Here is a 23305-nt window from a genome sequence, read left to right on the forward strand (position 1 = left end):
AAAGCCTAGACAGGTGCAGGGCGGGCAGGGCTGGGTCCTGGGCTTTGTCTTCCTGTGTTTGCGGAACCCACGGTGGGGTGGGGTGGGGGTGAGGGTACTAAGCCCAGAGCTCCAGGGACATTGCATAGAGCAGCTGCCCAGTTCCCCAGAAAACCGACTTAGAGGTTGTAGCTTAGGCGGCTCCGATTCAGCCAGCCCCTCCGTGCAGCCGCTTCTGATGGCCCTGCGGCTCCTGCTCCATGTCGCCGTGCTCAGACTGGGCACCACCCGGCCCTTGGTCCAGGGTCTCGGCTTCCGCGAACCAGCGGTTGGTAGGTGGAAGGCAAAAAGTCATGAGCTTTGGGATATGGGCCCCAGGGCACCCGGCTGACCTCCACCTCCATCCCTCAGCCTGGCCCTCTTTCTTCCATCTCAACTCGCCCCTGGAGATTCAGGAAACCAGGCAAATTCCGAAAAACGGGAGCGCGCCCCTGCTTGTAGACGTGAAGGTGTTCGTGTCAAACGTGTTTAACGTGGTAAGTGTCCTCAGGCCGCGGCGCCGGCGGGACCCAAGTGCTGAGCTGGGGATGGGGATGGGACAGGGTTCTGCCCCTGCAGTGCTGGGGAGTCTCCCACCTTCTTTTGTCATGTAGCGCCCGCCCTCCCCCTCCCAGGACATCCTGCGGTACACGATGTCCTCCATGTTGCTGCTTCGGCTGGTAAGCGCCCACAGAGGGGACCGGGGGGAGGGTACAGGAGACCCGGCTGAGTCCAGCGCAGAAGTACCGGCCTTCGTCAACCTGCCAAGCCAACCGAGAGGGACGTGTATACGGAGACCCAGAGCCTCACTGGTGTCTGTGTCCCCAGTCCTGGCTGGACACTCGCCTGGCCTGGAACGGGAGTGTGTACCCCCGGCGCATGGTTACACTGCCCTGGGTCTCACTGTGGACACCGGGACTCACTCTCCAGGAGGCGTAAGTGAGGTGGCAGCTCTAGTCCCAGGAACCACCACGCATCTGTCCTTCCCATCTAGAGCCTGGAGGCCCTTAGTGCACAACCCTCTCTTGCTGGCCCTGCCAGACCACTGGGGCGCCTCCACTGCCCTGTGTTCCCTTCTCCCTTTTGGAACCGAGGGCAGGGGATGGCAGTTGGGCATACGCCCGTCTGGCAGTCCTCCTTCAGAGAAGGGGCTGGGCTTGCGGCCCTGGTGTCTTTCCCCCACAGGCTCTGGGTGGACTGGCAGGACCGGAGCCCACAGGCCCGAGTGGACCCAGATGGCCACGTCGAGCTCTACCTGGCCCTCACTACGGAGACCAACTGCGACTTTGAGCTCCTCCACTTCCCCAGGGACCAGAGCGACTGCACCCTCAGCTTCTACGCTTTTAGCAACTCTGGTGCTGACAGGACAGGAGCTGGGGGTGTGGGGAGGGGAAGCCGCTGCCCTCTGGCAAACGTCTGACACGGCTAGTGGGCCTGTGTTCACACCAGTCTACCCCCCAGACTTAGGGGAACTGAATGGATCCAGCAGACCATGCTTCTCACGCTGTACCTCCCACTAACACAGCAGTCCCATCTCCTAGTGCTCCCTGCTCTCTGTAGCCCCACTTCAGTCTTCTCTCTCCTTCCCCTCAACTCCCCCACAGCAAATGCCCTCAACTGCCAGGGCCAAACTGCAGTGGCTGGGCCACTGGTGTCAGCTCAGGTCGCTGAGGCTTCATCCTAAAGGTGCAGCCACCCAATAAATATCCCACAGACCCATCAGCTGATGTCCAACTTGGCAGAGAAGTCCCACTCTTCCCTTCCACCCCTGCCCTGTGGGAAATACCACAGCTGCTGCCCCACGAATGCTAGACTTTCAGCTGTGAGATGATACACTGGTAGAAGAGTCTGCTACCACTTTCCCTCCATGAAGCGATGCAAAGTACATTTATTTTTACAATGAAAATTCATCTATGAATCTGATAAGGCCCTTCCTCTAACTGGAGCAAACTTGAGGGGGTTGCAAATTGAGGATCAGTTTCATCTCCAAGTCTGCCCCCAGCTGCCATCACAAGTCTTCATCATCCCTGGGAACCAGCTTACCCCTGCCCCTACTCCCAAGGGAGATTTGGGGGCAGAGGTATCTTTTTCCTAGTTCACCGTTCTCACCCCCACCTCTCCCAGCGATGGAGCTCGAGTTCCAGCCCCACGTGGTGAATGAGATTGTGAGTGTCAAGAGGGAATATGTAGTTCGGGATTTGAAAACCCAAGTCCCACCCCAGCAGCTGGTACCCTGCTTCCAGGTGACGGTGAGTCGGGAGGTGGCTGACAGAGGGCTGATGGAGCGTTGAGGATGCAGAGTCAGAGGACATGACGTCACCCTTCTGCTGCCCACCCCCCCAGAAAGCCCCAACTTTCTTTCTTCCAGCTGCGCCTACAGAACACAGCACTAAAGGCCATCCTGGCTCTGTTGGTACCTGGGGAGGCGCTGCTGTTGGCTGACATGTGCGGGTGGCTGCTGCCCCTCCAGGCCACCGAGCGCACTGCCTACAAGGTGACCCTGCTGCTGGGCTACCTGGTTTTCCACTCCTCCCTGGTGCAGGCCCTGCCCAGCTCCTCCTCCTGCAACCCGCTGCTCAGTAAGCCCCGCCCCGCCCCTCCCCTCCCCTCCCGGGCGGGCCCGGCCCTGGGCAGGACCGCTGCCTGGGCGGCAGTGTTGCTCCCCACCTCTGCTCAGCTACCTGGGCGCTGGAAGCCCTGACCATTGCCCCCGCCCATTCCCAGTTTACTACTTCACCGTCCTGCTGTTGCTGCTCTTCATTAGTACCATTGAGACCGTGCTGTTGGCCGGGCTGCTGGCCAGGGGTCACCTCAGGGCCAAGAGCAGCTCCAGCCCAGCCCCGAGAGGGGAGCAGCAAGATCCTGGGCACCCAGGGCCTAACCCTGAAGGTGGGCATGGGCTGGGGCCCTTCCTGGGGGGGGGGGGTGAGGAATGAGGCTAAGAGTAAGAGCAGGTTTGACAGGTGCAGAGCTGGCAGGCTGCACACCTGGGGCTGGGGTCGGGGTTGCTGGACTATTCTGAGGCTCCTTGCATTAAGCTGTGGGCCCCACTGTCCCTGGGCTCCAGCACGTCGGCCCTCAGAAGAAGCAGGTCTGGAGCAGGAAGCAACATTAGCCTCCCAAAGGCCTGGGGGAGTTGTCCCTGACATAACCCGTGCCTGTGGCACCTCTTGAGGAGGGTATTTCTTCAATTCAAGATGGCCTAGAATGGGCCAGACTTAGATATTCACTAGTTGTGGATCTAAGGGAGAAATACAGCTGACAGCCCCTGGGCTTCACCCTTCTGTACTGGTGGAGCGTGTAGGGTGAGCCCGGAAGGGCAGCTGCTTTCCCTGCCTCTGCCTCCCAGAAGCCCCCAGAGGAGTAAAGGGGTCCTGGAGCAGCTGGGCTGAGGCTGCTGACCACACCTTCTTCCTGGTGTATGTGGCTGGGATGGTGTGTAGCCAGTTCATCTTCGCTGGACTCTGGATGTGGGCAACATGCAAGTCTGATCCAGCCCCCGGCGAGGCCGCACCCCATGGCGGGCAGCCCAGGCTGTAAAGGGCAGGACCTGGGCTGCAGACCTGGGGGAGGGCCATGACGGCTCTCTGGAGACGGGGGAGGAAGGTCGACGCTCTTCCCTAAGCCTGGAGAGCCCAGGCCTCCCTGAGCTCGCCCTTCTGTTAGCGTACAGAGTGTGAAATAAACCCATCACCCCAGTGCAAGTGCACCATAAGGGTCTGTATTCATTGAGCTCAGCTGTTCACTTTTGTCCTATGTAGGTGAGGCCCCACGTCACAGCCCCTGACCACCGCCCTCAAGCAGCCTAACTGCTCCTTTTGCAACTATTGGTGCTTGGCCGTGGGCCAGGAGCACGGGGCCCAAGAGCCAGGCCGCCGAGGCTGGTCAGAACGCATCTGACCTCTTGAGGTGCGCTGGACCCCAGAGGGCATGGAGAGGGAGCACTGCTGCTGCAGCCACCTGGCAGGCAGAACACCCCCAACCCTCAGGATGTGGGTGACGGGGAATGTGTTTCCTGCACTAAACCCGAGAGCAGCTCAATCCTGCTTGCTTTTTCTCCAGGCCATCTGGCTCCTCGGAGCCCACCCACGTGTCTGGGCTGAAGGGAGGTGCTGCACCCCCAGTTCTGAACTGGGCTGGCAGAGGGCTCGTTGTGCCCTGCTGCTCTTGTGCACATGAGGCAGCTGTGGGCATGAGCCTTGGTCTTCCTTCTCTGTCCTTTCCTGTTTTGAAGCCATCACGTGGCCCCTGCAGGCTACGGTCAGGGACACAAAGCCCAGCGCTTAGGAGAGGGCTGGTTTGGTGGGGAACGGGGGACATAGGAAGAAGCACAGGCCAGGACTCAAGGGTCCAGGGACAGGGCTCCTAGCCTGGGCGGTGAAGAAACGTCCCTGTCCCCAAGGACGTGGCGCTCAGCCGGTGCACAGGCAGGTTAACACTGGTTTATGTGTCCGATAACATGGCTGGTCTGTGCAACCAGGCGGGGGCAGCAGCAGGCTCAGGCGGAGGTGTCAAAGAGGCGGTCGATCATGTGGCCCACCTGCTCCACGCGGTATTTGATGTACTTCTCAGGGTTCTTGGTGAAGGGCACGCTGCCGTACCTGAGAGGCACAGTGGTCAGGGGGAGGCCTAGCCCCACCCCTGCACCACATCATCTTGGGCCCTCCTGATGGGGTGCCCCTGAGTGACGCCCCTGCCTGGTCCCACACCAAAGCCCAGGGCCCCTGATTCCAGCACCCCGCTGTCTTCCGGAAGAGCACAGAGGCCAGGCTGGGGACGCGGGGTGCGCAGGGCTCACCTGTGCAGAAAGGCCCCGTAGGTCTCCTTGACAATGTGTTTCTGGGCTTGGCGGATCTTGTCCCTCTGCTCTGTGTCGGGAATAGCCCAGGCCTTCTGGATCTTGCACAATTCTTCAAGGCCATCGTTGAAGCCCTGGCCACCAAGAAGAGAGCCAGAGACAGACATTTGGGTCTCTGTTGCTGCCACAGCAGCAGCGAGCAGTGGAGGGGACGGGATCCCAGCTCACCTTAAAGCGCTCCTTGATCATCTGCCGCTCCTTGTCCCGGAGCTGGGGGGCCAGAAAGCTTCCTCAGAGCAGAATCGCCTGCCCCCGCTCCGCCCCCAAACACCCCAGCCCAGCCCTCTCTCCCGGTGCGCTGATGGCCACAGCATCCTCTGCTCTCCCACCCTGGAGGGACTCCTGTCCATTTTTCCCAGAGACACAACAAAAAGCACCACATCCGCTAGACAGCGTCTCCCAGCCCAGGCCCTCAGCCCACCTTGACTCCCGGTTGGAAGACGGGTACATTCTTCTCGGTTATGTAGTCAGTCACCTTTAACCAACTGCCAGGAGGGACAGAAGCAGAGAGCAGAGGATGACAGCCTCAGGCAGCTGCTTCTTCCTGGGGCTGCTTTGTTTTGTGTTTTAAATCTCTAGATCTACTGAAGGGGGGTGGTGGGGGGGCAGGAATATTTCTGGGTCACAACTCAGCAAAACATAACAGATTTTTCCTTGAGAATAGAAAATGTTCGAGCTACTCACTTTTAAAAACAAGAACAGTAAACAGCATTCAATAAATTGAACAAATACTATCAAATATGCTTCACATCAATATGGCAAAATAAAGTAGAGAAACAGATGAGAAAGAGAGGGGGGCAGAGGGCAGCTAAATGGGAAGCAAGAGGGAGACTTGTTCAGGGGAAGAACTACAAAGGGAGAGAGACACACAGACCCGGAAGAGGGAGCAAGGCACAGAGGCTCAGCCGAGTTCAAATGCTCCTGCAACTTTGCTCTTTACTTGGGCCAAATATTACCCACATCTCCAATCAGTGCTAGCTTCACCTGGGCAGGTGGCCTACCTCTGAGGAGGCTGGCAGAGTGGCCCCGAGGGAGTGAGCGGTGGTAGGGGAGGGGGCATCCATGTCCACCCCACGAATGTGATTAGAAAACAAGTGGGAGGCTGGGGTCCACAGGGCAACAATTCCCCGTGACTGACCCCACTCCCACTGGGCCCAGTGTCCTGAGACTGAGCAGGAGGCGTGGTGGGTGCAGGGATGGGAGTGAGGGCAGGGCCCCGCCTCTCACCTGCGCTGGTAGGTCTGGATCTGCTGCTCGATGTGCTCCCGGTAGGAGCGCTCGGCAGTCTTCTGGGTCACGGCCACCAGCTGGATCAGCTCGGACCTGGGTGGGGGGAGCAGAGGAGGCTGCAGGCCTCGGTAGCAGCACCAGTGGGGCCTGCCCACCCCACCCCGACCTTCAGGAGCACTAAGGCAGCACACACGCCCGCCTGGGTCCTGAGCCTTCGAAGAGCAAAACACTGCCCTCGCCAAGCGGACACACGGAGGGTCCAGCCAGCCCCGGGCGGGCGAGGGCCGCAGACCGGCACCTGCGGTCACTCACTTCTCGAGGGCCTTGAGGATGTAGTTGTAGTTGTTGTGCAGGAAGATCGCGCTCAGAGCAGGGTCCTCATACACCTTGGACTTGCTCAGCAAGTTCAACTGCAGGTTGCCCAGGACTTTACCTGCACAGGGAAGGATGTGGCCATGTCCACAGGGCAGTTTGACCAAAATGACCCAACCCCAGGACCCACAAACCAAGTCCCAGCCTTCACTCCTCGTCCCTCCCCAACCCCAGAGGCCACACGCCTCAGCGGCCCTTTGCCCGGCCCCCTCGCCCCTGAACCAGGGGTTAGGTTGTAACTGCAAAGGTCAGGGGGGCCCAGGAGCATGACCAGGAGTAGCAGGACAGCACAAAAGAGGAAGGGAGAGGCGGGGACAGGGCGTGGGTGGCTGTGGCCGGCTCGGGAGTGCTCACAGATGTAGGTGCTCAGCAGGCGTTTGCTGAACTCGGAGCTGTAGCTGGTGGCTGAAGAGCTGGTCTCTGTGTGAGAGGGGAGAAGAGCTGTCACTGCAGCAGCACGTGCCAAGGCCCTCTCCAGTCTGCCTCAGCCCAAGGGGCAACTGAGGGAACATGGGAGGGGCCCAAAAGGTGCTGGGAGCAGGGCTGCCGGCTCGCTGCAGGAAGGGGCAAGCCCTTCTATGGTGACTGGTGGGCCATGATCAGCAGGAAGGCTGGCGGGACAGGAGCAGGACATCCCTGCCCCCCAGCGCCCGAGCCATGCCGGGTAGTATCTGCAAGGCCCATCTATCCATTTGGTGGCAGCAGAGTCAGAATGGACTCCCATGGCCTCTCCCCCCCTCCACTCCCATCCCCTGCTCTACTGGGCCCTGCTGGATAAAGGGGACGCGCGGCCTACACAGAGTGGAAGGCCACAGGGGGAGGGTGGGAGTGGGATGGAGGTGCTGGGCTAGCCCGAGGGGGTGCGGGAGACAGCAGGGTGCCACCTGGATAAGCTCAGAGACAGGAAGTGGCCGTGCAGGATGCTGAGAGAGCTGGGAGAACCCTGAAGGGTCCCATGTCCCCTTTGACCCCCACTCCCCAATAGGTGCTGAGTCTGTCCCGGTGCCTCAGTCCCCAGGGAACCTCACCCGAGGGGGAGGATGGGGCTGAGAGCCCTGCTTACCTCGGGGGTCTAAAGGAATATTGTATGTGTCCCCAAGCACTACGGAGTGAAAGACAGTGCGCACAGAGGGGAAGGAGGGAGAGACAAAGACAGGAGAAAGATGCAAAGTGCAAAAACAGGTTAGAAATGGCTGTGTCGTTTGAGTCAAGCAGCCCACTCCCCACGACAGCCAGAGCACAGACAGCAGGACACACCCCACCTGGACCCGCTGAAGACCAGGGGACACACAGGGAAGTGGAGACCTGGAGAACAACAGGCCACAGGCGGCGCCTTGGCTCCTCACCCCCAAATGGGGGCAGCAGGGAGGGCCCGGGGCCCCGACAAGCTGGTCTGGCTCTCAGTGCCAGGAATGATGTGGAAATGTGTGCCTCCTCAAGTGCCAACCTCGGGAAGACACCGGGCTGAGCCTGAGATGCCAGCCCCCAAAAGGATCCGCTGTGTGTGACTTGTTAGAAGGACAGGCGAACACAAGAGGAAGTGGAGAAATGTGGAGGGAGGGGCAGGAAGGGCACCTTCAAACGAGGGAGTGCTCTGCAGAGGGAGCGGAGGGGATGGAGTCAGGTCAGGGAGCACGGAGGGCCCACCAGCTCAGTGGTCCTGCCACAGGCCACACCTCTGTCCCACTCCACACGGCTGGGGGAAATCTCACCAGAGGGGGCCTGTCTCCAGGCAAGAGGGAGGAGGGGGACATAGGGCAGGGGGCCCTGCTGGGAGGTGCCAAGTACCTTGGGAGGCCAGCATGGCACCCGCCGTCTCCTGGAAGTCCAGGAGCTGCTGCAGGAAGAGGATGGCCTGCATCGGGGAGAGAATGGGTCCAGGAAGAAGGTCATGGGCAGGAGGCAGAGGTCAAATCACCTCCCACAAGGCACCCCTTGTGACCATTCCAGGACAAGTGCAGGGCCAGGGGTCTGCCCAGTGAAAAGGGCGGCTGCAAACGTCATATTTCGCACTTTGGGTTGGCCAAGCACTTCATGTCCCTCTCGCCATTAGCCACTAGTGGTGAAGGCATGGGTTGCTCTGGGCCAGGCTGGGCCCCTCCCCTCCCCAGGTGACCTTGGGCAGCACCTACGTTGCTTGTGAGCTCATGCACAGTGCCATCCTTGGGCATGTTGTATTCCTTGTCGGGGTCATTCTGTGGAAAAAACAGCCGGATTCCCTAAACAGCTCCCAAGCAGGCCCTGGCCCCAACCCACACCGGTGGGCCTGCTCATGGCGCCACCTCCTGGCAGAGAGGTGTCAGGACACCTCTCAGGCACAAAGGTGAGCAAGACAGGAAGCCAGGAAAGCTGGGGCAGGAAGGAGCTTTACCATCAGGGTGCCCGGGAAAGAAAGGGAGGCCATGGGTGCCGACAGGAGAGCAGCGAGGCCTGCCTTCTGAAGGAGTGCCCGAGCCAGGTCACGGTGGCCCTGCCCACAGCCCCGCAAGCTGGCCGCCGCAGTGGGAGGAGGGACATCACCTTGATGTTGTCGGCAAAGTCCTCCAGTGCTTTGGCTCCAACCGTCTCCATGGAGGTGATGAGACTGGGCAGCTTGTTCTTGGTGCTGGCGGCCGTTCCCTGAGGAAGCACACGGCTGCACAACAGGCCCGGCCCTGGCCACTGTCCTCAGCCACAGGCTGTGCCTGTAGCTCAGCCTTGTTCCCAGCTGCGTCCCGCCCCTCACCCCAGCGGGCTGCCTCTCGTCCTTCACAAAACTTGTGAGCTGCTTCCATTCACCCGCAGCAGATTCTCTCAGGAGACCACGCGGGACTCCTCCTCCTCCTCCTCCTCCTCCTCGTGTCCCCAGGGCCTTCCCCCCACATACCTGGAGCACCTGGTCAAACTCAGGCTTGGTCTGCTTCAGGTGCCGCAGGATGGGGAAGACGGTGAGCACCGCCGAGAAGTCGTGCCTGACGATGGCCTTCCGCGCAGCAGACACGATGTTCTCCCCCTCGAGCATCAGCCCGTCTAGTGCATCCTGAGAAAGGGACCAGGACACCGCTGGGGGGGGGAGTGGGGGGGGGGGCTGGTTCCCAAGGGGGCACCTGGAGGGGTGTGGGGGCAGCCACAATGCTTCCGATGGGGAGGTGGGAGGTGCCAACTAGGTCACACCACCCAGGATGCCAGGTGGAGGTGGTGGCTGTATCTGTAGGCCACAGACAACAGGCCTGGCCCAAACTCAAGCTTCTGCAGTGACAGCTCTTGCTGGGGCATCTGGGCAGGGCCAGGGGGTGGGGTGGGGGTGGGCAGGGGGTGGGGCGGGGGGTGGGAGGGGCAGGACCTGTATCAGGGAATCAAAGGTCTTTTTCTGGTGGTGCTCAGGGATGATTTCTGTCAGCAGCTGGTACTCGCTCTGGGCCAGCTTGACGAAGGCACTGACGCAGTGGATGTAGGCGTTGGTCTCCACGTCCAGCATGTCGTCTCTCCCTGGGGGGACAGCAGTGCCGCTGAGCTGCTGGTCTGGGGGCAGCCCTCTCCCTGCTGTGGGGGCATGGGGGTCCCCAGACGGGGAGGAGGGAAACTGTTCTGGCAGAAAGCTGGGGACTCCAGCAGGCCCGACGGGTTCAAGGAGAAAACAGGCCGTGTCCAGCCTTTCTGCTGGCTTCTCTTTCAACTCTGGCATGGACAGGTACTGGAGGTGATGGGGGGATGGATAAAAGGACCAGGAAGGAAGATCCCAGAATCGACTTTCTCAATAGGGTATGTCGGATCCCCGGATTAAGGGTTCTCAATTATACTGCAAAGAGGGCAGCCAGGGACAGACAGGTGGCAGTGTCCCCCTCAACGAGGCAGGCAGGCACTGCGGTCATCCATCTCAGAACATGCTGGGCCTGTGAAGGCAGTTACCAGACCAGCCAGGCTTTCTGGAACATGTAGGAAGGCAGTGGGCTACGGCCTGGGAGGGTAGCTGGCATGAGGTCAAAATTTGAGAAGAGGCAATGAGAGCCCCAGAGAGGGAAGGCTCCTTGGTTGTCGGCTGCCCCAGGAAGAGACTGGGTCCCACTACCAGAGGCTGGGGCAGGCAGCCTAGTCCTGTGCACCACGGGATGGGCTCCCAGGAATCAGCACTTTGCAGCTGTAGCTGGAGTCAGGTGTCAGGGCTCCCTGTCCTCCAGGGAGCTGTCTTCCCTGTCTGCCCACTTTCCAAGTAGCAGCAACTTCTCCCCTTGGCCCAGGCTCTGAGAGCCAGGTGTGCACTCCCATCTGGAGAGAGGCAAGGAGACCTAGTGCCCGAGAGAGAGACTGGAGAGAGAGGCGAGCAGGCCTGGCCGCTCCTCGGAGCAGAGCAGCCAGCTGAGCCAAGCTGGGACAGGCCCTCCAGTGACAGCTGTGAAGGCCCTCGGGCTGGGCTGCGGTACTCACCGGCCAGCGGCCCGTGCTTGTCGTTCAGGGCCTCGGACAGGTGCTTAACTCGGAAATCATGCTCGTGACCTAGCAAGACGTCGGCCGCACAAATACAAGCAGCGTTTATCCAGGGGCCGGGTGGGCTGCCCCTTGGGGGACTGGGAAGAAGCCCTCGATCTCCAGGAGGGGGTGTGAGGTAGGGTGTTGGGGCAGGGGCATTGGAAAGGGCTCTGAGCCCCTCCTCTGCCTCAGACCACCGTGGGAACAGCCGTTTCAAGCCTGACTTGCAGTGCCCTGGACCACCGTTGAGAGCTGGTTTCCCCAAGCCTGGAGGCCAAGAGAAAGCGGCAAGGACCAAGGAGCATTCTGAGGAGCTGCCGGAAGCTACAGAGGGGCTGATGCTCGGCCCCAGGGCATTATCTTGCCATGTACCGGGAGAGACCAGTTAGAGAAATGTCACTGCAGAGTGAATGGGGACAGCCTTCTTTTGTCCCCTAGCATCATACTTTTGAAGGAGGGTCAGGTCCATCAGGCTGGGGCTGTCCTTCCTCGGATAGGAGGGAGGAAGGGACATGTCCTGCCGGCTGCCCATCCCCTTGCTGCACACACCTCCCTTTCTAAAGTTCGGGGTGGAGGGGTGGCCATGTGGCCTAGGCCAGCTTGGCCCTGCCACTGCTGGTCTAAGCGTGAAAGGGCTGCCCATGACAAAGAACTTTCTCTGAGTTCAAACAGGAGACAAGGACAGACAGGGAGGGGAGGGAGTGGGAAGCTTCAGGGAGGGCAGAGCTGCCGTCAGCCAGACAGGACCAGGCCGAGGGCCACGAAACCTGTCGGTGCCAGCTGGAGCGAGTGGCCCAGGGCCCTGTAGTTCCCACCCTGCTCCCTTCTCGGGGTTTCTCCCGAGGCCCTCCTGGGGGATTGGAGGCTCTGCCCTGCCACGTGAGTGAACACACGGTGGAGGAGGAGGGAACAGGAGAGGAACACAGGGTGATTACCTTCCAGAGGAATGAGGTTAGAGCCCCCCTTTTTCCCATCTAGACCATGCTGGGAATATTGTTTCAGAAGGTTCTGAGCCTTCCGGATCGTCCCTGTCACCAGAGCCACACAGAGAGGAGATAAGAAGACCTAGGAAACGAGTGAGAGAAAACAGCAGCGGCCCTCCACCTGCCCCCCGGCCCCACACCCGGCCCCCCAACAGTGAGCATGCCCAGTACCGTCTCTTCCAGCAGGCCCTTCCCCAGGACCGCCGGAGACCCTGCAGACGGAGATGAAGGAACGGACACATTTCGCTCCCCAAATGGACCTCCTGATTCTGCTACAGACCCTCATTGTTCTGGATCTGAGTTCATTTTAGGAAGTGCAAGGAGGGGGAAGGAGGTGAGGTGAGCAATAACCCACCAGCGGAAGCCAAAGTAAAAAGTACGACTGAGTGGCACTGCAATCAGAGCAGATGAGGGCTGGGGCAGCTGATGACGGAACTCTCACCCTGAGGGCACAATCAGGTGGCAGAGCCTGGGTACCTCGAAGCCAGGAGGCCTGCAACCCACCTCAAATGCCAGGCAGAGTTTCAGGCATGCTCAGTGTTGGGACACAGCCAAACGGTAGTCAACAGAAAGCAGCACCTGGGAGCTGGTGAGGGGAAGGCCCTTCCTGGGGCAGCGGTGCCCAAGACGGAAGGCTTGGAGACCCAGAAGCAGCCTGGCCCCACGCACCAAAGGTACCCAAACCACTGAAGCAACTGGGAAAAACTCATAAGCTGAGAGGGATTAACAGAAGTCACCCCACAGAGAGTGGAGGGAGGGCAGTAGGAAAAGATACATGCTTTTGGCATGGGAGAAAAAAACAACAGTTAGTGTCACAAGTGAAAACAATGCAAACAAAACTGCAGCGCCCCCAGCCTCCAGGGTCAGCCACCTCTGGGGGAATGAGACACCTCAGGGCAGAAAACGAGGGGAAACAAAATAGCATCTCCAATAGGTGAGTACAGCTGCCTTGTTAATAAAATGCACCGGGAAAGGGGAAGCGCCCATGAGCGTAACTCTGGTCCCTCTTCCCTGGGTCCTGACACGCCCCACTAAAGGCTGGGGTGAAAAAAGACAAGGTCTGGAGGGGCTCATTTCTTTCTGTTTGCACCACACCACAGTTAGCTACTAGTAACCAAGTTCAGCCTCTGTCTCCCTGTGTTCAGAGAGCGGGCCCGCTAATAGGCGTATCAGACTCCTGACCCACAACCGACTGGGAGCAGATAGGCTGGCCAGCACACTAGCTTGGATGGGGGTCAGGGCTGCTGGTCCAGCAGCCGCCAAACCCATCAGGCGCCCAATTACCATGGACGACGCTGAGCTTGTTTCATTACTGACCAACTGAGGCCCCCTACTCTTCTTTCCAGATCCAGGAACTGATGTCCCCTGGCCTGATTCCCTAGTTCCTGACATCGGTCCTGAGCCCACCGGCTCCTGACAACTCTTGAAACCCCACAGAAACCACGGGGACACTCCAGGCCAGTATTCCTCTTGGGTCTACAAGCCAAAGACAGATTAGGTCCCTCCTCCTGGCAGGCCCTGCCCCTGCATGGCCACCAAGCACTCTTGGGGCAGAGCCCATCGGGTCCTGGGGCCTCCAGGGACCCATCAGAGAAGAGGCGGGGAAGCGAGCACAGACGGCCAAGCCCAGGCAGCCTCCCGGAGACAGCCCCTGCCCAACACACAAAGGCACGGAGGTGACTGGAGGTGACTGGCCCGTGCAGACAGCCACAGCCCAGCAGGCTGGCTCAGTGGAGTCACTGTTTGCGGCAGGCAGGTTTGCTGGGAGGGCGGCCAGGATGTCCACACTGCAGGGGAAAAGGCAGTGCGCTTCCTTCTAGGGCCACACAGCTTCCCTAACGCTCTGCTCCGCCATTTCTCCAAACCCTGACGAAGGCTTTTGTCAGTGCGAACAGACACTCTGCCCTCCGACGGGCACGGGTAGGTAAGGAGGGACTGGACAAATGAAGGGTGTAAGCTCTACACAAAGCCATTGTCACAAGGGGCACGTCCCACGGGCCACGCTGGGGCACATGCCTGTGGCAGCCCCTCAGCCAGCGCGTCCCAGCCTCTCCTTGAGCAACACCTCTCAGCAGCCGGAGACAGTCAGGCTTGCCAAGCGACAGCTGACACACAAGACACTGTTTACCTGGAGTACAGGCTACAGGGGACATGACATGAGCTGTTCACCCAGGACACCAACGACCCACAGCCTCGGCCTCTGTCCCCTCAACTGCCCTCCCTCCACTTTCCCACATGAGGCACTGACTTTGCAGTGCAGCCTGAAAGCCAGATTAAGCTCCTCAGAGGACAGGCTGGGAGTTTTGTCCTTTGGACCTGCCTGCGAAAGTCTCCCCATCCACTTCTCAGTATGCGCCACTTCAAGCCACCCTGGCTTTCTGGAAGGTGAAGGCTGCAGCCTCCCCCCGTCCCATCCCATGGTCTTGTCTGCAGCAGCATGCCTGGTCTCCTGACAGAACCACGAGGGAGGGAAGGGGAGCCCGGCAAGTGGCTTTGCCCTGGCACCCCCGAAACTCTGCCTCTCCACTTCTGTGACCCCCTGCCCACTCCAAAGACGTTTATGTAACCCCCAGACTCTGCTGAGCAGAAGGAAGAGCCTCTCTCGATGGGGTCCTTGCTAGGTGGGTAGACACTTGATTTCTGTGCTTTGTTCCTACAGTTGGAGGTGACTGAGGAGGAAAGCTAAAGGGCCGAAGCTGCTAACTGCAGGGTGGCCGAAAGCAATCCAGGTTCTGCCGCCGGCAGGGGTGGGGACTCACCTGGCCGCTTGATGGGCTTCTTGGTGGGTGTGTCCTTCCTCTTGTTGGGGATAGCAGGGGAGTAGGGGACTCCGGAGGAAGAACTGCTCTTCCGGAAGTGCTCCTTCAGGCCTTTGATGGAGCGGTCCAGCTGGCTGGAGCGGATCTGGTAGTACACGTTCATGAAATCTGGGGAGAGACGGGTGACAGCTGTGGCAGCAGGGGTTCCTGCCTGTCTTACCATGAGAACCATCCTTTCCCCTCCAGACCAGCCCTGCAGACCACCCACTTCTTGCTAGACCCTTCCGAGCACCTGCTCTGGTTTGCAGCCACCCACGTGGCCTCTTCCAGAATCCGGCAAAGTCTTAAAAGGGAAAAATCCCGACAGAACTGATAATTAGTTGTAAGTTTTGAAGGCAAGGTTTCTTTTTTTAAGATAAAAAACATATAGCTGGGGTGGCCAGTTAGCTCAGTTGGTTAGAGCGTGGTGCTAATAACACCAAGGTTGCCGGTTCAATCCCCACATGGGCCACTGTGAGCTGCGCCCTCCTTAAAACAAACAAACAAAACAATATACATATATATATATATATATATATATATTATATATATATATATATATATATATATATATATATATATATATATATATATATATATATATATATAAAGCTAACATCCAGATTCAGCTTGGTAAGGTGTCAAAGGAGGCAGGCAACTTATAGGTGGCAGAGAGATACAAATGTCAGTGAATGAAAAAACACACCATATCCTCAGCCAGTCACAAAGTGCAAATAAAACAATAAAACCAGAGGACCGCTGCAGCCTTATCAAATAGCTGGGATAAATAAAACTGATGAAGAACAAAGAGCCACGAGGCTGGCGACGGGGCTGTCAATCGGCGCCATCTGCCTGGGCAGGAACTCGCGACTGCGGGGAAGTGTACAGATCTGTTCGGACAAATCTACCTGGTCATCACACCTTTGTGAAAATACCCCAAAGAACTCCGGACATAAGAAAAGCAATTCACACAAGCATGCTCAGTGCGGCACTATTTATGAGTACTGAAAAGCCGGAAAATCCAAAAATGCAAATGATACAGACACTGGTACATTTCAGCAGTTCCCACCAAGGAAATTGCATGAAACTTCAATGTGGAAAATGGACCAACGCCCAGAGGCTCTGGCTGAAGGGCACTGAGGGGTCTGGACGCTGTCCACTGGCCTCCCTCTTATCCCAATGGAGTCCCTGAAAATCTCCAGGCTCCCGCCCCCCCTTTCTCCCCCCCATCAGCACGAGCCACGATGTGCTCGTGTGGTCAGTACATGGCGGCCCTGAGACCTGTCACCAGTCCTTGCGGGATGGCAGGGACCATGGTAATGCACACGGACAACTTGCTACGTGTCCACGCTAACAAAGAGAAGAACATGGAGGGCCGAAAAGCTTCAACTTGAATATTCACTAGAATTTTTGTTTTCTAAAATTTTTGCTTAACTCGAGATTTTTTTATTTTTAATCCTAGGACTGGCGAAAGCAATGCTGGTACCACCATGCCATGGAATAGTATGCAGCTGTTAAAAAGAATGAAGCAAATATACGTGAACTGATATGGAACCATCTCAGGGCCTATCACAAGCTAAAAACGAAACACTTGGAGGAGGTGTTTAGTACGCTCCTTTCCATGTGGGAAAGAGGACAGGTTACACATCCATGCCTTCTCTCTCTCGCACACACTCTCAGCTGCAGAATTTTTTGGAAGGGTATCAATAAACCTGAACAGTTCTCATCTTTGGGTTATAATATTGTAGGCATTCGGGAAGTAAGGAGATGCACTTACAGTTTTCACCGGAGGCTTTCTGCACTCTTTGAAAATTTTATAATTAACCCCCAAAAAACCCCATAGGAATATAGGTATGTAAATAAAAGTTTGAGTTTGGCTTGTTTCACAATTTGATACATCAGCTGTACATTTATTGCTATTGTTTCCTATTAAACTTTTTCTTTAGAAAAAACCCACAATACCCAGGTGGATTAATGAAATAAAGGTAAACGCTGCTCTCCCTGGCCCCGCCCCTGCCCCGGGTGCTGCCGCCGGGCCTCTCACCTTGGTTGTGGCCATAGTCCACAAGCCAGCGGGAGATGCGGACGACATCCAGGAGCACGGCCTCGGGCAGGTGCTCCAGGGGCGGCTCCTCCTGGACCTCCAGCTCGTCCTCGCCACTGATCAAATCCAGGATGAGCACAGGGGACACGACCTTACTGTGCCGGGTCATCAGGCTGCGGAACTCGGACTCCAGGGACTCCTTTCCCCGCTCAAATAGCAGCTTCTGCAGGAACAGCCGAAGGAAGGAAGGAAGGAAGGAAGGAAGGAAGGAAGGAAGGAAGGAAGGAAGGAAGGAAGGAAGGAAGGAAAGGAGGGAGGTAGGAAAGAAGGAAGAAGGGAGAGAGGGAAGGAAAAAAGGGAAGAAGGAAGGGAGGGAGGAAAGAAGAAAGGAAAAAAGGAAGGACGGAGGGAGGAAAGGAGGGAGGGAGGGAGGAAAGAAGGAAAGAGGGAGGAAGGAAGAAGGTCCGCTTTGGCGTTCAGCTAGCCCTTCCCTTCTGCCCCCCTCCTCTGCCTTCAAGTCCTTTAATCCAGAGAAGAAATGCCAGGAAGCCCTCCTTTATTTTCTTTACCTCGTGTTCTCTCAAACTGTATGTTCACAGGTGAAACCTAGGGTTTTATAAGAAGTAGGTGCTTCATAAATATTGGTGGATTATTTTCTCACTGCACTATTAACGTCTTCTTGTGAGAAGAGGGTTTGCAAAAAAAGGAATAGGTACTTTAGACTATGTCACATTAAAAACTTTTGTATTGCAAATGATACCATCAAAAAGACAACCCACAGAATGAGAGAAAATATTTGCCAATCACATATCTGATAAGGGACAGGTATCAAGAACATATGAGAGAATTGAAAACATATGTCCACACAAAGCGTGAACACCAAGGGTTCATAGCAGCATTTTTCATAACAGCCAAAAAGTGGAGTACCCATCAAGTAATGAATAAATAAAATGTGGTATAATCACACAATGCAATATTACTTGGCAACACAAAGGAATGAAGCATTGACATGTGCTACAATGTAGATGAACCTTATAAACATTATGCTAAGTGAAAGAAGCCAGACACAAAAGGTCACATATTGTACGATTCTGTTTATATGAGAGGTCCAGAACAGGCCCATCTACAGAGACAGAAAATGGATTAGTGATGACAGAGGCTGGGTGAATAGGGAGGGGAGGGAAGAAGAGTGACTGTCGTGGGTTCGGGTTTCTTTTTCAAGTGATGAAAATGTTCTAAAATTGATTCTGGTGATGTTGTACCATTTTGTGATTATATTAAAACCAGTGACTTTTATACTTTAACTGGGTGAATTTCATTGTGTGTGAATTATATCTCAATACGGATTTGAGAGAGAGAAAGGGAGAGAGAGAGAGAGAGAGGAGTTGGGGTGTTTCTGCTAAAATAAAAAGTCCTCTAAGGTAAACCTACAGTTTTATAGCTTTTGTATTCTCCTTCTCTACCCCACTCCCACATCCAAGCTCTGGCACAGAGCTCTTCACTTTGTGATCCAAACTGGGTAGTGACCCTCAAAAATAAAGTTCTCCAGCCCCACCCCTGACATCCCAATCTCTGAGAGCAGGCCCCCCAACCATGAACTGCAGTAGACTGGTTATACTGGAGAGCCAAGGTATCGAGCCTGGCAGTCCTCCAGGCAGCCAGGTGGGGCTGTGAGCAGCCAGAGACATACAAATATCCTCCTTTCTGACAGAGACCATGATGGAAGAAAAGCTGGCAGGTGCTGTGTTAAGCAAAAGCCTTCTGGGAAGAAAAGCCAGGTTCCTATCTTTGTTCTTTAGTCTACTCCCTCTTCTGGGCGAGACACACACCTTTGGGGCTAGAACTGAGGCGCCACCAGGAAGGTGTGCCAGGTGACTGAGTCCAAGTTGGTTCTCCCCCTAATATTCCTCACACTTTGTTCCCACCATTTTTCCTGGCAGCAGTCTCTCCTTTCCTCCATGCACTGAGTGAACTTCACTTCTCAGCCTCACCCCATCTTATTCTAGTGACCTAATAACCCCAATGCTTACACACAAAGATACAATGCAAAAAGTCAAATGTAAAAACATGAATTCAGGTTCCCAGAACAGTCCAATTTATAGAGACAGAAAGTAGAATGGCTGCCAGGGGTTGGAGGGAGAGGAGAAAGGGGAGTTCCTGTCTAATGGATAAGAGTTTGAGTTTGGGGTGATGAAAAGGCTTCTGGAGAAGGATGGTGGTGATGGCAGCACAGCAATGTGAAAGCACTTCATGCCACTGAACTGTTCACTTAAAAATGGTTTAAAAGATGAATGGACCTAGAGAGTATTATGCTGAGTGAAATAAGTCAGACAGAGAAAGACAAACAACATGATCTCACTTATACATGAAATCTGAAGAACAAAATAAACAAACAAACAAAACAGAAAGAAACTCATACACACAGAGAACAAATTGGCGGTCGTCAGATGGGAGGGGTGTTGGGGGGATGGGTGAATAAGGTGAAAGGGATTAAGAAATACAAATCACCACTTATTAAATGAGTCACGGAAATGTAAAATACAGTATAGGGAATATAGTCAATATTGCAATAAGTACACATGTCAGATGGGTACTAGACTTATTGGGGTGATCACTTTGTACATTATATAAATGTCTAATCACTATGTTGTACACCTGAAATGAATATATTGTTTTGTCCACTGTAATAAAAAATAAATTTAAAAATTATAAATTTTATATTATGTATTTTTACCACAGTAAAAAGACCCACAAATGCGTTTATATAAATCAAATGTTAAATTTACATTTTATATGTAATTTATAATTTCGTTAAATTATACAAATGTAACAAAAACGTATGATGTCTGTCATTCCTGAGGCAGAGGTCTTCATGACTACAGTCTGTGAACTGTACTATATAGTTCTGTTTATTCTACTATAGCCTTTTTGAAGGTGGCTTAGTCTCTCATGAGACCAGGGCAGTGACTGGTGTCCCCATCGCTCTCATATTACCCTGCTGGTCCCTTACCACTTTGTTGAGCTCTGGGCTGTCTGGGCTATTGTCCTGGAAATATTCCACAGCCTTCTGAATCTTGGCCATGCTTCCCAGGTATTCTTCCAGCCTACCTGTGGGGCTGGGAAGGAAAAGAGCCAGATCAGCCTGGGTGGATGGAAGATGAAGAGAAGGACCAAGGGAATGGTGACAGGAAGGGGAAAGAAGAGAAGTAACACAAGGGACTCCAGGCTCAAATATATTCCACCCCTCCCTTCCAAGGCCTATGGCCGCTGGTCCAGGAAGCGTTAGGAATGTGACCCTCTGGCCCTGGCTCACCCCTCCCTGATGATCTTCTCAGTGTCACTGGCCACGTGGTAGTAGCTGATGACGTGGTCCAGGCAGGACAGAGTCTTCTCAACATTCTCCTGCAGCCGCTGCAGGTTCTCTGTCTGCTTGTGAACAGGGATGATGGAGTTTTCCAGCTTCATCAGGCGGCTCTCAAAGGATGACAGGATAGACACCTGCGAGGGAAGCCCCGCGCTCTCAGACCTCAGGGTGGTCCCAGCACCGCTTCTACCCATCAGGTCTTGGCATTTGCTGCCTTTTTCTCTGGTTTTCCAGACAATAAGCTCCATGAGGGAAGGGACAGGGTGTACCTATTCATCTCTGTAGCCTCAGCACATACTATGTGCCCATAGGAGGTGGTTCAAATAAATTGGATGAAGTTTGATTTGAAGGCAAGACAAGCAGCAAATTAACTTCTAAGATAATCACCCCAGGATGGCTTCCCTTCCACCCTTTGAAGCTAAATCTCAATTTCTGTTCTCTCTGAAGCTTTCCTAGACTGAACAGGAAGTAATTTCATAGAGAGGGGCTCAAATGCATTGCTGGTACCTTCAAAACCCTCTCTCTCTAAGGGGGAGTGCCATTCAATAAGGAGTAAGACTTTACGATTATGTTACTAAATACATACCCAAGATCGTATTTACTCAATTTGTGCTTTTCCAGTCTCCTCTAAAAATAAGGAAGGAAACTGCTATCTGTTGAGCACCTATTGTATACCAGGTACTGTGCAAGATGTGTTCCCATGGATTAGCTCCTATGACCTTCACAGCCACCCTGGGAGGTTGACAGTGCCTGTCAGGAGCCACACACAAATAAGCGGAGGGTGAGGGCTAGATCCTAGATCTATCTGACTTCAAATCTTGTTCTCCAGGCGTGACGGCTGAGTTCCCCTGCCCTCCTAATCTTGGACGTGCTAGACCTCCCATCCCACCATCCCTCGACCTGAGGACTGACACGTGACCAGTACCCAGCCTACCAAAGTCAGTCTCACTAAATGTTTGCAGAAAGACAGAAGGAAGAACGGAGAACTTGAACAGAAAGCAGCAAGTCCAGGCCAGCGGGGCTGCAGCATCCTCAGTGAAGCGGCGGACAAGGGGAAGGCAGCGATGTAAGTAAGAGACAAGCCACACTATTGCTAGAGAAACCCACACATTACCACCATCACTAGCCGGGCCAGAACCTCAGGCCTTATAGACCGAACCGCAGGTCGCAGGGCTCTCCTTCGAGGTCTGGAGGCCTGTCAGTCCCTCCCAGCTGAGGGGTTACTTGCCATGTTCTTGGTGAGCTGGTCGCTCTTCTCCAGGCTGTCTCGGATGAAGGACAGCGTCTCCTCCTCCTGGGGAAGCGGAGGGGACGATAGGAGCAGAAGCCAGAAGCTAAATGAGATCACCGCGGTCTCGCCCCCAACCCCATCTCCTTGAAGGGAGCGCTCCCACCCACCCCTGCCTCCTCCCTGAGTATATGCCCCGGCCCGGATCTCGGCCCCTTCCCTCACCTCCTCCACCACCTTCGCAGCCCCAGTCCCACCTGCTTCAGCTTGTCCTCGATCTCCCGCCGCCGGGCGGACGCCTCCTGCGGGGGAATCATCCCTTCGACCGAGACTCCCACTTCCAGTATTTTGTCTCGGAGTGCTTGCCCTCTCGGCTCCCGTCCCTATCACACCCATTTCCGCCTTTGGCCCCGCCCCAGAGCTCGCTGGTGGTGCCATGTTGGGAGAGGCAGGCGGAAGTGCTCCTGCGCGGAGCCCAGTGACCGGCTGGAGCAAGTAGCCATCTTGGGTGTGGCTGGGAAGTGTGGCTGGGAAGTGTGGCTGGGAAGTGTGGCTGGGAAGTGTGGCTGGGAAGTGTGGCTGGGAAGTGTGGCTGGGAAGTGTGGCTGGGAAGTGTGGCTGTTGTGGACCAGCCCGGAGAGCTTCACTCAACACTTAACCTTTCTGAACAGCACCTAGTCCATAGTAGATGCTCAAGAAAAATATTGAAAACATCTTGCTGTGTAGGTCTTAGGAAGGGAGTCCTCTATGACTGTGAATACTTTGGATTTTGTATAATATCATTGCATTTTTGTAAATGAACTATATATGTGTGTGCTTTTTGTATCTTCTTAAATTTCTTTCACTAAGTTAATTTGGTAGCCAGCTGCTATATATTGAAAGCCTTCTGTTTGCCCATCTCTGCTACAAACACCATCCTTACTGTTATCTTGTCTAATCCTCACAATAAACTTTGGGCACAGCTGTTGCCTTCCTTCTGCCAATGAGGAAGCTCAAGCTTAGAGAGGTCAGCTGCACTAAATCAACACAGCTGGCTGGGAGAGGGTTCTCCTCTACACCCCATCCCCCCATGCTGGGTAGCTCAGGAGTTTTGTTTGTTGCTATGCAAAACTGCCAATCTGATTTTCAAGAAAATCCAGTGTGAATAGCAGGGTATATTTATGACAACCATATCTAGGAAAAGGTAGACAGAATGAAAAGATGTTTAAATTATTCTCCACCCAATGTCAAGCTTGTGTTGACAAGTAGACACTGAATCTGTAAAAGCTGTAGTTCCCCAACTATACTCAACAGAAGCTGCTTTAGCAAAAGCAGCAAGTGGCATTTCAGCTGCAGCCTCAGAAGCCTTGGTTTTCCTTCACACACTTGTACAGAGCACAGAGGTGCCAATCACAGCCAAGTCCCCCACTGCCCGCTCACAGAGATTCTCTTCCCAGAAGGAGGGAGGGAGGAAGAGCTCCCTCCCCCAACAGCGTGTTCTGTGGTAACATCCGAATTCCAGACTTTGTGTTCTTTCTGAGGAATCAAGTGTAACATTCCTCCAAATTAATGTTTCCTGGCCCTGTAGCCCTGAAAATGTGGATGCTATGACATAAGCAACCGCAACAGTGTATGTTCCCTGGGATTACAGCCATTTAAAATATGAGAGACGCATTGAGAAAAAAACATTCAGGGAAACAGCACAAAACACTAAAATAGTAAGTAGTAGAGTACAAGGGATGTTCAGTTTCTCTAGTTTTTAAAGATGGAGAGTTTAAATTACCTTTCTATCAAAAGACTTCTAAGAGAATAAATTTTACTTTTTTCTGTAATGATCAAAAATAGTCTCTTTTCCTCATTTCGAAACCACCAGCCATCAACAGTGCCATCTGGCAGAGTGGTCAAGAGTTTTCTGTGTTTTTTTTTTTTAAATCCTCTTATATATAAAATGAGAGAAAGGACCAGCGTGTACAAAGCCCAGGAGT

The 23305-nt window shown here is 54.9% G+C and overlaps 2 protein-coding genes across 12 annotated transcripts; one reads left to right on the forward strand and one right to left on the reverse strand.

The window, feature by feature from the left end:
* Positions 1-217: 217 nt before the first annotated feature.
* Positions 218-3558, forward strand: ZACN (zinc activated ion channel). The gene is made up of 9 exons (XM_074319367.1): positions 218-311; positions 391-515; positions 633-698; positions 847-953; positions 1204-1373; positions 2143-2267; positions 2387-2597; positions 2743-2907; positions 3368-3558. Exons 1-9 carry the CDS (start codon positions 218-220, stop codon positions 3556-3558), a joined length of 1254 nt encoding a protein of 417 aa, XP_074175468.1.
* A 159-nt stretch (positions 3559-3717) lies between these two features.
* Positions 3718-21751, reverse strand: EXOC7 (exocyst complex component 7). Of its 11 annotated transcripts, none has more exons than XM_074320679.1 (21): positions 21599-21751; positions 21342-21407; positions 20063-20247; positions 19760-19865; positions 16750-16972; positions 14667-14834; positions 11860-11952; positions 10883-10951; positions 9801-9946; positions 9345-9497; positions 8999-9097; positions 8611-8673; positions 8267-8333; positions 7542-7580; positions 6833-6898; positions 6419-6539; positions 6104-6199; positions 5298-5361; positions 5045-5086; positions 4817-4950; positions 3718-4619 (listed from the first exon to the last, which is right to left on the reverse strand). In XM_074320679.1, exons 1-21 carry the CDS (start codon positions 21656-21658, stop codon positions 4517-4519), a joined length of 2163 nt encoding a protein of 720 aa, XP_074176780.1. In that variant the 5' UTR covers positions 21659-21751; the 3' UTR covers positions 3718-4516. The 11 variants fall into 11 exon arrangements, with proteins under 11 accessions (XP_074176780.1, XP_074176785.1, XP_074176781.1 ...); XM_074320684.1 differs by lacking the exon at positions 10883-10951 and adding an exon at positions 21048-21206 and having other exon boundaries at positions 21599-21698; XM_074320680.1 differs by lacking the exon at positions 21599-21751 and adding an exon at positions 21048-21206 and having other exon boundaries at positions 21342-21402.
* Positions 21752-23305: the final 1554 nt, after the last annotated feature.

Source organism: Rhinolophus sinicus, linkage group LG15 (genome assembly GCF_036562045.2).
Source record: "Rhinolophus sinicus isolate RSC01 linkage group LG15, ASM3656204v1, whole genome shotgun sequence".
Taxonomy (NCBI): Eukaryota; Metazoa; Chordata; class Mammalia; order Chiroptera; family Rhinolophidae; genus Rhinolophus; species Rhinolophus sinicus.

Coding starts and splice junctions, on each gene's coding strand:
- EXOC7 (XM_074320679.1), bottom strand. CDS start 21,658: ATGATTCCCCCGCAGGAGGCGTCCGCCCGGCGGCGGGAGATCGAGGAC. Junction 20,248..21,341: donor ACCAGCTCACCAAGAACATG/GCAAGTAACCCC, acceptor CTTCCCTCGCAG/GTGTCTATCCTGTCATCCTT. Junction 7,581..8,266: donor TGCCATGCTGGCCTCCCAAG/GTACTTGGCACC, acceptor TTCACTCCGTAG/TGCTTGGGGACACATACAAT.
- ZACN (XM_074319367.1), top strand. CDS start 218: ATGGCCCTGCGGCTCCTGCTCCATGTCGCCGTGCTCAGACTGGGCACC. Junction 954..1,203: donor GGACTCACTCTCCAGGAGGC/GTAAGTGAGGTG, acceptor TTTCCCCCACAG/GCTCTGGGTGGACTGGCAGG. Junction 1,374..2,142: donor CTACGCTTTTAGCAACTCTG/GTGCTGACAGGA, acceptor CACCTCTCCCAG/CGATGGAGCTCGAGTTCCAG.